At 33.6% G+C, this 14,363-nt stretch overlaps 1 protein-coding gene across 5 annotated transcripts in view; it reads left to right on the top strand.

Annotated features, from left to right (window-relative positions):
* Window positions 1–14,363, top strand: part of LOC131937157 (macrophage mannose receptor 1) — a 136,790-nt gene that overhangs the window by 49,624 nt on the left and 72,803 nt on the right. For 4 of the 5 annotated variants that reach the window (XM_059294359.1, XM_059294362.1, XM_059294358.1 and 1 more), the window contains 8 exons: window positions 884–919; window positions 4,587–4,757; window positions 5,523–5,639; window positions 6,234–6,344; window positions 7,291–7,341; window positions 7,432–7,611; window positions 8,767–9,009; window positions 11,568–11,725. In XM_059294359.1, the coding sequence (XP_059150342.1) occupies window positions 884–919; window positions 4,587–4,757; window positions 5,523–5,639; window positions 6,234–6,344; window positions 7,291–7,341; window positions 7,432–7,611; window positions 8,767–9,009; window positions 11,568–11,725 (1,067 nt within the window). The remainder of the gene's footprint in view (window positions 1–883; window positions 920–4,586; window positions 4,758–5,522; window positions 5,640–6,233; window positions 6,345–7,290; window positions 7,342–7,431; window positions 7,612–8,766; window positions 9,010–11,567; window positions 11,726–14,363) is intronic. The other variant, XM_059294360.1, reaches the window with a different exon arrangement.

Raw genomic sequence — 14,363 nt, 5'->3', positions numbered from 1 at the left:
CTGAACCCGCCCTCTATATGCCTCCTCCACTTCTCGTATCGGGCGGGAGTTTGGGTCTAAGAAAAAAATATTTATCCGGAGTTATAAGACTGTAAAGTGTGGTGTGGGGACAATTTCGTATATTGACTTATGTTGTGCACTGCAGCCGACAGACCGTTTCCAAGCTTAAACCTGGGTCGTCAAGTATACTACTAAAATTCAATAGTTTGTATATTTATTATATATTTTTTTGTTGCTTGAGTATACGGAGTATTCATATATGGTTATAATATGAAAAGTTCTAAATCAACTTTTTAGCTATTTCCGGTAACCGGAGGTGAAATTTATTCCTCTTTCCGTTTTCCAAAAGCATATATCTTCAGTACTGATTCTGATAGATAGATAGATGAAATTTCACATACACCTAAAAGATCTAATTGTCTGTTTTCTTTCAAATGTATAGTAATTTGTAATGTAGTAGTGTATAGTAACTGTGACCGGAAGTAATTCTTTACGCAATTTTTAATATATTAAAAAAACGCATTTTAATTTATAAAATACTAATGTTCAGCAGTATTATACACACATTTTGTGCTGCTTTTTTGGTTCGCAATTCTTTTTTCATAGAGTTTCTATTCTTGTTTTTAAAGTTTAAGTATTTAAAAATTGGTTGAAAATCAAGTCTATATCCCCAGTTGCTTTCTCCACAGTGTTTAGGAGAGATCACTCTTTATTTAAAATAATATGTAATCATTTTGATTTTTTAAATGTATTTCTTCATGTTTGTATAAATTCTGTATTTGTTGTATTTTAAAAGATAGAGTTATCTTTACAAACAAATAACTTTCAATCAAATTAAAAACTTAAAAAAAATTAAGCTTAATGACTTAATGAAATTTTACAGGTACGGCACCAGCAACTGGATTAGGGACGACACAAGGTACATTTTTCACAACTAAATTTTGAGCATAAAACATCATCATTTAGTTATTAATTTCTGAATCTTGAGCACAAAACATCACCCTTTAGTTAAAAATATCATCTTGTTAAAAATATCTGAGTCGTGAGCACACAAATTCATCATCTAGTTATAAAAAGAAAACTAACGGTCGAGAACTATTTTGCTGGAAATCTGGTTAGCGTGTGTTATCTGCTTGGATTATTTTTAATTTGGTTATGTACATATAGAAAATATTCTGTCGTGTTGTGAGTGATTGTGACAAGAGATAAAGATAATGAAACGGAATGATTATAAGCTTTTTTTTATAGGAGATATATTCAATAACAAATCACCTAATTCTCGTTTTTCGTCATTATGGGTATCTTGCACTTTTGGATATTTTCTCCATTTTCTATTAAGAAAATAATCCTAATATATAAATGCCCATGTGCGCACTTCTCTCTCTCTCTCTCTCTCTCTCTCTGTCCGCAAAATATTTTCGCGGGATATCACGTCAGAATCTTCAACGATTTATGGAGAACTCGATACGGACTTTTGTTGAAAATAATATGGTAGATGTTTTAAATGTATAACCACATTTTATTTAAAGAAGAAAAATAAAAAATAAAGGCGTATTCGAACGTAGAAAAACAGTTTTAATTATGCAACAGGAAAAGCATTTAAAGTTGTGAAAAAGAATGCATAAAACAGTGACGTCACTAATGTTTATACATTAACTAATGACGTCATCTGCCGTGTTTAGAATAAAAAGAAATGAACTATTTCATTCAAATTTGATTTAGATCTACGTGCGCTATGAAATGTATACAATACAATTTTTCAGGCTTAAACTTATAAAATTTATTTTATCTATTTGGATTCTAGATCTAGATCTAGAGATTCTAGTTCTAGATCGAGATTCTAGACTAGATCTAAATCTACGCAAAAACTACACGTAGACGATAAGTCGCTAAGATCTAGATTTAGACTCTATCTACTCTAGAATCTATTATATTGTACTTAATAACACGCAGGGGGTGCGCGATCGAGACGCACCAAGTCAAACTTCATTTTTAATTTTTTTTATATGTGAATCTTCCGATTTTAGACAATAAAGAAAGGAACTACTTCATTCAAATTTGAATTAGATCTAGATCTATATATCTACTCACCAAGACATACGCTATGAAATATATACAATTTTATCTGTCAAACTAATACAAATTACTTAAAAACAACGTAATGACTATTGAATATCCAGATTTTTAACGAAATCATTTAACTCACTTAATCAATGTGTGACTGTGTTATGTCAAATGTGTCGGATTTTAGCTAATTAGTTTTTATTTTTGCTTTGTCGCTAATATCGTTCAGCGTGTAGTAAAGCACTTTGCGCTTTGACCAATAACTATTTCATAAATTATTTTTCTCAAACAAGTACATTTTAAAATATATAGGCCTACAATTCACGTGAAACGGGTACCAATGGCTAGTAAATTTAATTAGCGAAAAAGTGTAGGCCCTATGTGTTTAATATAACAATTTTATGACCTTATTAATTAAAAACTAATCATTGATTCACAATCTTAAAAGCTCTGTATGAAAAGTTTTATATGTCACTATATTGTATTTGGCATTAAAGGAAAGTTGGATTTCTATCATCCCGTAAACACCTAAAGCTAACAGTCGACTTTACAATTTACACAGATAGAGTATTTTCGTGACCAACTTTTCGTTACTTTTTGCTGTTTTTTTTCAGTTCAGAATTTTTTAATACTAAGAAGCCTAATACTTTTTTTTATAAAACAATGCTTACCATATGTTTAGTAATTGTTCTTCGTGAAAAACTAAAACTTTTGTAAAGAGCAAATTGTGATAGCTATCATTGAAAAACGTTTTTGGTAAATAATTTGCTAATTTTGAAACTTTTGAATCCCAAAAAGGTACGATTTTGTAGACTTGCAAAATTCTTATCAGTAGCCATTTCAAAAAATTGTCGTTATAAAATTTGTAATATATACTGAAGTACAAGCATTTCAAATTTGATTGCTATAACTATAAGTGCATAAATAAAGAAGCCTAAAGCATTTTTAAAAGTACCAAAAAAATACAAAATGTCGGAGGTGTTTTTCGGGTTTCCATGACAACCAAAATTGTTTTCAACCCATTTTTTACTGCTGTTTAATACTTACTTTTATGTATCAAAAATGGTAAAAGTATTCAAAAATTTTAAATATATTTTCGAAACCGTGCCATCCGCATGCAAGCCGATTACATTAACAACTTAACTATTTAACTCATACGTCTTAGATGTATTTTTATACTATACTTTAATACTTCGAGGTTCCTCATGCAACTTGATTTACGCGCATAGATCTAGATCTAAGTCTAGTAGTAGTAACTTTCAAATTAAATTTTATCTTTAATTAGCCAAACAAAGATTAATATAAAATAATGAAGGTCTGAAATTATCTAGATCTAGATAGAATTATCTAGATCTAGATTTTACGACTCGTTTGCTTAAGTCTAGTATTTGCATAACTCTTGCTTTCAACTTTCTAGATCTAGATCTAGATCTAGAAATTCTAGATCTAGAATCTAGATCTAATCATTAGACCTATTTTAGCTAGATAGATCTAGATAGATAAATCACAAAGATACATGTTGTCTGATTATAAAATGGATTGTATTTGTATCTAATTAATCTTTGATATGTATCTAATTAATCTTTTGTTTGACCTAGATTCTAGATCTAGATCTATAAATAACTTGCTTGGCCACATGATATTTTTAGATCTATAAATAACTTTCTTGGTTAGATTGTAGAGCTAGAGAAATTTATTGTAAAACTAAATGAAAAAGACAGTTGAAAATTTAAATAAGTATTGGAACGTAATAAAAACAGCAAACGGACGTATTGCTTAAGTTATGGCCGACAGAAAATTAGATTTAGAACGCGTTAAACTTTTGAATGGCCTATGATGGAAGCCGCCATTTTATTGTACTAAAAAGTAAAAAAAAATGTGACGTCACTGTTTTGTCGAGTCTAGTGGTTGTTTAAGTCTTTTAAAATTAATGTGGTTAATCTACCTATGAATAAATCAATAAATTAATTAACGTCTTTAAATAAATTTGTGGTTAACAGTCTGTCTTAAAACAAAAATTGTTCTCTACCTACGTACTATTTTACAGCTGTCCACATAGAGTAGAACTATTTACAATACTCAATCAGACAAACAAACAAAAAAAAATATTCAAACATGTAAACAAACTTAGGTTTTAGTAGTATATATATATATATAGAGATAGATTATTAGCCTCCTATGTTTATAAATATAGAAATTTCACCATTGGTGTGTTACCTCTCTTTAAATTGCAAACGTAGTAAATTTCAATATAGTGCTCTGTGAAAAAAACCATTAGGCACTCTTAAATGGACTAATTATGGACGGACTGAATTAATTAATGTATTAAATAAGAGTGTTATGCCAACGTTCGAATGAATGTAGCTGTAAGATTCGAAATGAGTTATATATGTGTTTGTTAGAGAGAGCTACTTGTAAGCCTTATACCTAATATACATATATCTAATTAAAATGGATCGCCCCTCAGAATGTCTTTTAGAAAACCCTTCTAGCGCTATTTAATGTATACGTTATTGCTTTAGTACCATACAGTGTGAAGTGTGGACAAATGTGGGAAGAACGACCAGGAACAGACTTTTGCTACCAGTTTCGTGAGGTCACACTCAACTGGTTCGATGCTTTAGAGGTGTGCAAGTATCACAATGGGAGTCTGGCCAGCGTCGTGTCACAAGAAGAACAGGCCTACCTTGAAGGTTTTACTATTTGTTAGAATTAACAGTCTATAGAGTAGAACGATTCTAGACTGTATTACTTGTATTTTAAAGTTAACATTTTAGTATTAAAAGAGTCAGTTTATTAGAAAAATAGTTGCTTAAATCACTGATACTAAAAAGCATATTTTACCAGACAACTTAGATCGGTGTTTAAGTAAAATTGAACAATGGTTGCAGTAGATCTAAAGAAATAAAAGTTATATTTTAAACTATTTGAAACTTTACAATTTAAACAACATCTCTTACCGACATCGTTAAGTGTGCATGAAGCAATAATTCCAACTGTAAAAGAAAAACATTGTGGGTTATAACTTTCAAGCAACACAGTTTTATAAAATTGTTATAATAAAATATTAAAATATATTTTTAAAATACATCAGGAAATAATAGAAATACGTAGTACTTTAGTACTCTTTCCGATAGATAAACGAAGTAGTAACGGAAGTAGTAGTTTACACTATTTCCGATTTCTCAAAAAAAAAAAAACGCAGATGAATTTAAAAAGTACTATATTCGCACTATTATAAAGGTATCGTTTGACGTTCATTTGGTGTGCAATTCTTTTTTTTTTTACGAGATTCTATTCTATTTTTAAAAGTTTTAAGCAATTAAAAGTTGATTAAAAATTATATCTATATCCAGAGTTACCATGTTATATAAGAATATTCGAGAAAGTTTAGGGGAGATCACTACTGGTTTATTCTGTATTTGAATACAAACTCCACTGTTATATTTCATGTTTAGGCAGGATTGGTAAACGAGACGTTGTAGCGTTTTGGATTGGCGCCACAGACAAGAACCAGGAAGCTGGGTGGTCATGGGAAGATTCAGCACCATTCAGTTTCATAAATTGGGACAAAGGTTTGGCCCATTTTCTAAGATTCAGCACCATTCAGTTTCATAAATTGGGACAAAGGTTTGGCCTATTTTCTAAGATTCAGCACCATTCAGTTTCATAAATTGGGACAAAGGTTTGGCCTATTTTCTAAGATTCAGCACCATTCAGTTTCATAAATTGGGACAAAGGTTTGGCCTATTTTCTAAGATTCAGCACCATTCAGTTTCATAAATTGGGACAAAGTTTTGGCCTATTTTCTAAGATTCAGCACCATTCAGTTTCATAAATTGGGACAAAGGTTTGGCCTATTTTCTAAGATTAAGCACAATTCAGTTTCATAAATTGGGACAAAGGTTTGGCCTAGTTTCTAAGATTCAGCATCATTGAGTTTCATAAATTGGGACAAAGGTTTGGCGTATTTTCTAAGATTCAGCATCATTCAGTTTCATAAATTGGGACAAAGGTTTGGTCTATTTTCTACTATACCCTAAGCTGTGTACTTGGGTCAGCGTATAGAGTAATTTTTGTTTGTTCTTGATGTGTGGGTTTACAACTTGTAATCATTTACAATTTTACGATGAACCTATGACGTATTTGTTTTACTAAATTGTTCAAAGGAGAACCCAATGATTTTCAAGGTGAAGATTGTGTTGGTATTAAAACTTCTAATATGAAATGGAATGATTTCTCCTGCACATTGAAGAATGCATTTATTTGTAAAAAACAAGGTAAAGTATTTTATCTAACGTTTTCTAGTAAGAAATGACCCTGGCCTTCATTTACTCATAGCGTCATTTAATTCATCAAATAATTCCTAGTAAAAGATGAAAATGTTTTACATTCAGTGGCGTCATCACGTCGGGAGTCTCCAGTTACGATCACTGATCGTAAAAACTTTCAACACTTTCCAAACATTTTTACAAGCTTTTATTTAATTTATTTCCTAGTCAGTCTGTCTGTCTAGATCGAAACGCCCGAGCGAAAATGCAGGCACTTCTAACTAACAGATACGGTTTGCAATTAGTACGTGGGTCAAGACATGAAGACAATGCATCATGACATTCAATTTGACTTAATTGGTCGCCTGATTAACTTTTTATGAATTAATTAAAAATTTGACCAAATTAGTAGGCAGTATCCAACCACTCCACACGCGTCATCACGTTAATAGCACGTCATCACGTTCAATAGGTGCGCAATGGTTTTTAGTCATGTAACTTTATTGTAAATAAAAACATGTAAAGTACTAAAAACATGTCATAAAAACGTTTTAATATCAAGCTTTTATGTAATTATGCTTAAAAAAGGAGAAAATAAATTATACACTACTATTTAAATAACTAGGCTATAAAGAAAAGCGTGGACAAAGGTATCCAATCGATACTAAAGGGAACCACGCTTTTCTTTATAGTTATTTAAATAGGAGTGTATAATTTATTTTCTCCTTTTTAGTCATAATTACATAAAAGCTTGATATTAAAACGTTTTTTATGAAAAACGTTTTTTGGTTTGATGTCACCCCTCTGTCCGAGTATTTGCTTAAAAGGATAAAACATTGTTTTGACAGTAAATTTGATCCTAATTGTTCTAACCTGTGCTGATCACACTCCCACCCCTAGTCCTATGATGCCACTGCTTATATTTATTGATGGATTGAATGATTTCATCCGGCAGTGAACACAGCAACAAGAACAAGCGTGCAGACAACTACACCGACTCTAGCAGGTATGGTGATATTCAAGAGTTGCTTACAATATTATAGCCAATTAAAAAAGTGTCAAATGGCAACAACCTGTTTACCCTAACCTTAATTAGCAGGGACATATTACGGTTGTGCCCATGGATGGTTAGGATACAACAACAACTGTTACCTATTGAAGTGGTCCAGCAGCACTTGGATGGATGCTCAGCTTTCCTGCAGACAAGAGAATGCTGAGCTAGCAAGTATTGCTTCACTATCCGAAAACTCATTTCTTTGGAGTCGGCTTCCAAAAGGTTTGTCGATTCGGTTCTTGACAGTAGTTACTCAACAACAACTTCCAGATAACGTTGCTAAATATAAACAGAAGAAAATTGTGCTTTTTATTTTTAAAATGTGGTAGTTTTTAACGGATGTATTTACTATTACATCATTTTTACTTAACCAGATTTGGGGGAAAAAAATTGTCCTAATTGTAGTCAATTGTAGGCTATGCCTAAACGTAAATAGATATACCGCGAGACCCTGGACATGCTTTATGATTGGGCCTATAGAATAGTTTTACTTTTCAGAAAATTTCATTTTTGGTTTATATCTGCATATTTAAAAATTATTTAGAAGCACGCAGATGATATGCATATTAAAAAAACAAGTTAATAAAAAGTCTAGTGACAATTTACGCGCAATTTCCTTATGTTATCCATAAGAATTTTAAATCGAGATAAATCATACATTCAGCAACGGTGCCCAAATATTAAAACGTTTATATCAGTATCTGACTATGATTAAAACCCGCCCTCTTGTTTGTAAACATTAGCACGTGGAAAAAAACGAGCGACTCTCTCTCTTGCCGCGCGCAGTGACGCGAACGATCCCACGTCGCGACAGGCAGCCTCCCGCTATGTTAAAATCCTTTCGAACCTCAGCGCTTTGCGCTAAATCATCCTAGGCCTACACGATGCTCATTTAAAAATTCTTAATTAATTTTTTGTTGCCAAACGAAAGGATATTTTTGAAAACTTTCTTCGGCAATATTGTTCTAAATTATGGCAGGAATCGATTGGTAAATGTTTCAAGTCGTTAAGTGGTCTGGTTGCCGAGATATAGGCAAAAAACTGCATTTTTTCGAGTTGTTTTTTGGCTTTTCCGGGAAATCCAGGAAGGATTTCCGGGAATATTTTTAGCCTATGTTCATCCTCGGAACTTGCTTAACATATTTGCTTTGGAACTAGTCCTCAATATTGCTTCGTTGAGGAGGAGATACGACTTAAAGCTGCGAACACGCTGCGGACACACATCCATACATCCATCCATCCAGAAATGACGAGTTAATAATCACAATCCAATCACAATCACGCAGAAGATATGCTTATTTTAAAAAAGCTAATAACCGTTTAAAAGCATGTAAAATATCTTGATATTACTATTTAATAAAGCTTATAACATTTTAGAGGAATGCCGAAATCAACATCCCAATAGCAGCGAGTGCGATGTGTGGGCTAACCAAGGGGAATGTCAAAGTAACTACGCTTGGATGAGTGTACATTGTACGATGTCGTGTGACTTGTGCGACAATATATGTGCAGACAAGTACACCAGCTTCCAGTGTCAATACTGGTCTAGGATAGGAGAGTGCAGCAAAAATCCCAACTGGATGTTGCCCAACTGTGCATTATCATGCGGCTGTGACAAATGTAAGATATTCTTTATTTTTTGGATCCAAAAACGTAAGGGTATATTTTTAATTTTATTTTAAACTGCGATTATTTTAACAATAACCTGTCCTAATGGCTGCAATACATTTGATTTATATTATTAACACGTTTTTCTTAACTCAGCTTCGCGTTTATTAGTTTGTTTGGATGTTTGTTGTTAAAATTGGCATCGAAAATTAGCCCACTTCTGATTGCTCTAGAGATCTGAAATTTGGCATGCAGGCTATTTTCGCCTAACAATTTCAGATGCAATCATAAAAACTAGCAATTAGAGACCTAAATTAGCTTAATTAAATTACGCCCCGAGGACCATAAAATTGAGGACATGATTTCTAAAGATACCGACAAGACTGGAGGCCTATTGACACAGTTACTTCGGCCCCAATTGATGTGAGCGCGCTGGCCGTGATCGTATAATGGTTAGTACTTCGCGTTGTGGCCGCGACAACCCAGGTTCGAATCCTGGTCACGGCATGTAGGCTTAATTAAATTACGCCCCTTCTCTGTTTAAAGCGTATCGGTCGCTCAAGATTTTTAGTCCGTGTATTTAAAAACACTTAGTCAAGTCATACTTAATCAAGTCATTAGATAAAGTAGAAAATCTAATATATAAAGCTCAGTTCTGTATGTAATGCATATGTTTGTCGTTGGTCTTGGATGAATTTAAGTGTTAGAAAATTATCGTGCGCATTTGTCTAAATTTATGAGCTAAAAAATTACTATTGAAAGTGTTGGGAAATAATTTTCATTTTTCAAATTATAGTAATAATTGTCGGCATGTTCATTAAACACAAGTTTAAAAAAAATATCATCTTTTACAAAAATTCTAATTATGTCTTTATTTAGTCCTTTAGCACTTACTTCCCTTTGATAAATTGGGAAAACAAAATTACTCCTCTTTATAAAACCATTGCATTTTGTGGAAAATAATTTACTTTTTAATTACTTTGTTTTGGTGTTGGGAAAAAAAAATAATTACATAATTAGCGGGGATTGATCAAGTGCAAATGTTGTAGGTATTTTACGGATAAGCTTGGAGTATTAAAATTGTTCATTAAATTGAAACAGGCGCGTTCGTTTAAGTGAGTGCAAAAGACTATGAATAAGTTGGGGTACTATAGTCGTTCATTAAGCTAAAACAGGTGATTCCGCCCCGGGCGTTTATGTTCGCGTTAGTGTTTTCTTTGTGTTTAGGTGGGTTTGCGTTAGTGGTTGCGTTTTGATTTGGTTCGTTTTTGTTCTTTCTTTTTTCGTTTTTGTTTGTGCTTTTTTCTTTGGGTTTGTATTTGTGTTTTTAGTTGGTTTTGCGTTTGGATTTGGTTTGTTTTCGTTTGCTTTTTCGTTGTTTTTTTTTTGTTCTTCTTCTTCTTCGTCGTTCTTAATTATTAGTGTTGAAGGGGGTCGAGATTTATCTGCCAGTGGATTTGAACTCGAGACTTTGTTCGAATTTATCAACCATGAGCTTTTTGCCGACTCGACCACGCCTCCAACACAATTAAGCGGTACGTGTCAACTGGTTATGCGCCATTGAGGCCATTGACTCCGATTTCAGCCTGCTTTTCTTTTTGGATTTGCTTCCATAGCCTTTGTCCAACCAAGAACAAACTACAAGGCAGCAGTTGTTTAATTTTGGAGTTGTCTCTCCTAGAAGAGTGGCTGTCCCCAGCTAACGAGCCTCATCTGCCCGAGGGTTCGAACTCGAGACGTTTCGTTTTAGCAACCATGAGTTTTACCGACTCGACCACGCCGTATTGTTGGTATTGGTGTTTGTGGTTGGGTTTGTTGTTAGGTTTTTGTTTTCGTTTGTATTTGTAATTGTGTTAGCGTTATGTTTGCGTTTTGTTGTTTTGGTTGGTTGTGGTTTGGGTGGGCAATGCCGGTATAATAATGATTACTAAACACACAGGTAATGGTCTTTAACAGAAAGGTTTTTCACAGAAGCCAGAGCAGGGCCTGGCCGGAACGGCTAGTAAACTATATAAAAAACTTTTTAAAAACCACGTTTTTCATGTGTAGCAACGGACTAAAAAGGAGAAAATAAAATACTTAAAAAAAACTTTTTAAAAAACCACGTTTTTGTTGTGGACTAAAAAGTAGAAAATACATTTTTCTTCCGACCCTAGGGGATCTACCAATGACTGCTCGTAGATTTTGTTCATACATTTGATGACAAAAAACGTGGGTCGGGAAGATGGGTCGGGAAATTTGATGGTGAACGTACCCACGTTTTTTGTCATGAAATGTATGAACAAAATCTACGAGCAGTCATTGGTAGTCCCCAAGAAAAACGTGTTTTTTTTTTAAAAGTTTTTTTTTAAATATTTTATTTTATATATTTTTTCTTACTGTGGTAATTGTAAGAATATCCTGCATTTTCAACTGCAATAAAAATGACAAGATATTGTGTAATTTAGTTGTGTCTAATGTTAGTATACCTTAAATTTTAGCTAGGTCAAATGTAAACACTTAACATTAACATTATTAGAAGAAAATAATTTGACTCATCATTGTATCTTTGATTCTGTCATGTCTTTCAGCAATGAATAAAGGATTTTGGATTGGTTTAAACGACCGACAGAGACCATTGAGTTTTGAGTGGACAGATCTTGCTGGGGTTGTTTATACCAACTGGTATTTTAATGAACCAAACAATTTTTATGGGAAACTTGAGGACTGTGTTATGATTCATTCATCAGTAAGTTTTGAGAATGTTAACAATGAAAAAAAAATACATTCATGCCTAGATGGCCAAAGTTAAGCTCTACACACTCGATCCTTGCGTGAGCCACAAACACCTAGACATTTCCGTGCTACAAGATTGGCCTAAACGACTTGTTTAAACTCATTTCTTACTCTTATTTTTCCCAGTGTATGTAGTGTTTTGGACTACCTTGTAGATAGTCTAGGGTAATGTATTGTAAATAAAAAATAAAACGAATCAATGTACAGGCTCTCAAAATAGGCGATAAACCTCAACCTTAAACGGGCCCTATAGTTGCCTTGGATTTAACTGTGGCGCGTGAGTAGAGAAAGGGTGGAGGTGGGTAGAGAAAGGGTGGAGGTGAGTAGAGAAAGGGTGGAGGTGGGTAGAGAAAGGGTGGAGGTGAGTAGAGAAAGGGTGGAGGTGGGTAGAGAAAGGGTGGAGGTGGGTAGAGAAAGGGTGGAGGTGGGTAGAGAAAGGGTGGAGGTGGGTAGAGAAAGGGTGGAGGTGGGTAGAGAAATTTCGAGAAAAGCGTGGGTGTCTTCCTTAACATTAGTAAAGGTATCAAATAGATACTAAAGTGACCCACGCTTTTCTTTCTAGTTATTTAAATAGTAGTCTATTTTTTTTCTACTTTTTAGTGCATTATTACATAAAAACCTGTTATTAAAACGTTTTTGGATGAATTTTTTAAAAGTTTAAGTAATTAAAAAATCATGTCTATATTCCAAGTTATATAAGAATATTTGAGAAAGTTTTGGGGAAATCACTCTCGGTTTATTAAAAACTAGGCATACTGCCTAGCTTCGCTTAGGTTTTTAAATAACATTTGAGAATTTGAATACTTAATTATTTAGCGATGGATTGGGTGTTGAGTGCTTTAATAACTTTAATTTAAACAGTAATGCTAACTTTAGAAAAAAAATGTTTTTGTTTGTTGTTTAAATACCGTTCTCAGAGAAATATTGGAAAGTACGCAATGTATAAGTAAAATGGAATTAGAACTACACAGGTTCCATGAACAGTACATCTCATAGTTTATATTACATTGCCTTTTGAAATTTATTTATTTATTTAATTGGGATACGTAACTGAATTAACAACTTAATTTTGTACTAAAACAAATGCTATACTTCGTCATTTTCTGTTTCTGTTTAAAATAGTATACAATTATTTGAAAAATAATAATTTAAAAAACGTTACCTCCCTTGAAAACTGAACGTATGACGTATGTCTTTGTTTTTTTTTTACAAACAGTTGCTATGCTTATATAAGAAATTGCGGTATATGAACTTATTTAACAACTATAATGGCTGTTTCCGACGGGAATAAAGTTTTTTTTGTTAGCCTCCAGGGTCGGTCTACGACGTAACATAATATTAAGGGGATCGTTCGTCGATTTCTTTATATATATATATCTCATATAAAGAGAATTTCACTCAAGATCATCTTTTAGGGCTTTGAGTCTGACCAACAGTTTTTCTATACGGCCTAGTCATCTATAGTAGTGTAAGCAAAAAATTAGCCAGATATACTGAGCTTAAGTACCCTAAAGTCTGCGTTGAAATGACCCTCTGTTTTTCCCATAAAATACAAAGATTATATAGGGAAATACAACTGGTCAGTTTTGACCGCTTTACAAAGTTTTCCCAGATATGCCGAGTTTTTTGTGACACCCCTAGGTGTTCTTCTACCACCTCACAAAATATCAAGGGGGGTCGTCGGAGGAAATTTTTTTTCGTAATAAAGCTCATATAAAGAGAATTTCACTCGCGGTCTCTTTTTAGCCCTCGTCGAGGGCTTTGAGTGTAACCGACAGTTTTCCCTAAAGGTCAAGCCATTGACCTAGGAGCATGCAAAAAATTAGCCAGATATACTGAGTTTAAGTACCCTAAAGTCTGCGTTGAAATGACCCTCTGTTTTTCCCATAAAATACAAAGATTATATAGGGAAATACAACTGGTCAGTTTTGACCCCTTTACGAAGTTTTCCCAGATATGCCGAGTTTTTTGTGACACCCCAAGGTGTTCTCCTACCACCTCACAAAATTTCAAGGGGGGTCGTCGGAGGAATTTTTTTTCGTAATAGAGCTCATATAAAGAGAATTTCACTTGCGGTCACTTTTTAGCCCTCGTCGAGGGCTTTGAGTGTAACCGACAGTTTTCCCTAAAGGTCAAGCCATTGACCTAGGAGCATGCAAAAAATTAGCCAGAAATACTGAGCTTAAGTATCCTAAAGTCTGCGTTGAAATGACCCTCCGTTTTTCCCATAAAATACAAAGATTATATAGGGAAATACAACTGGTCAGTTTTGACCCCTTTACGAAGTTTTCCCAGATATGCCGAGTTTTTTGTGACACCCCAAGGTGTTCTCCTACCACCTCACAAAATTTCAAGGGGGGTCGTCGGAGGAATTTTTTTTTCGTAATAGAGCTCATATAAAGAGAATTTCACTCGCGGTCACTTTTTAGCCCTCGTCGAGGGTTTTGAGTGTAACCGACAGTTTTCCCTAAAGGTCAAGCCATTTACCTATAAGCATGCCAAAACTGAGCCAGATCTAAAGAGGGTAAAAGCCATAAAATCCGTTTTGAAATGACCCTCTGTTTTCCCCATAAAATACAAAGATTATATAG

The sequence above is a fragment of the Physella acuta genome, unplaced genomic scaffold (assembly GCF_028476545.2).
Source record: "Physella acuta isolate Inbredline_101_S28 unplaced genomic scaffold, ASM2847654v3 ptg000200l, whole genome shotgun sequence".
NCBI lineage: Eukaryota > Metazoa > Mollusca > Gastropoda > Physidae > Physella > Physella acuta.
The sequence above is the reverse complement of the archived record's forward strand: the minus strand, read 5'-3'. Positions and strand labels throughout refer to the sequence as shown.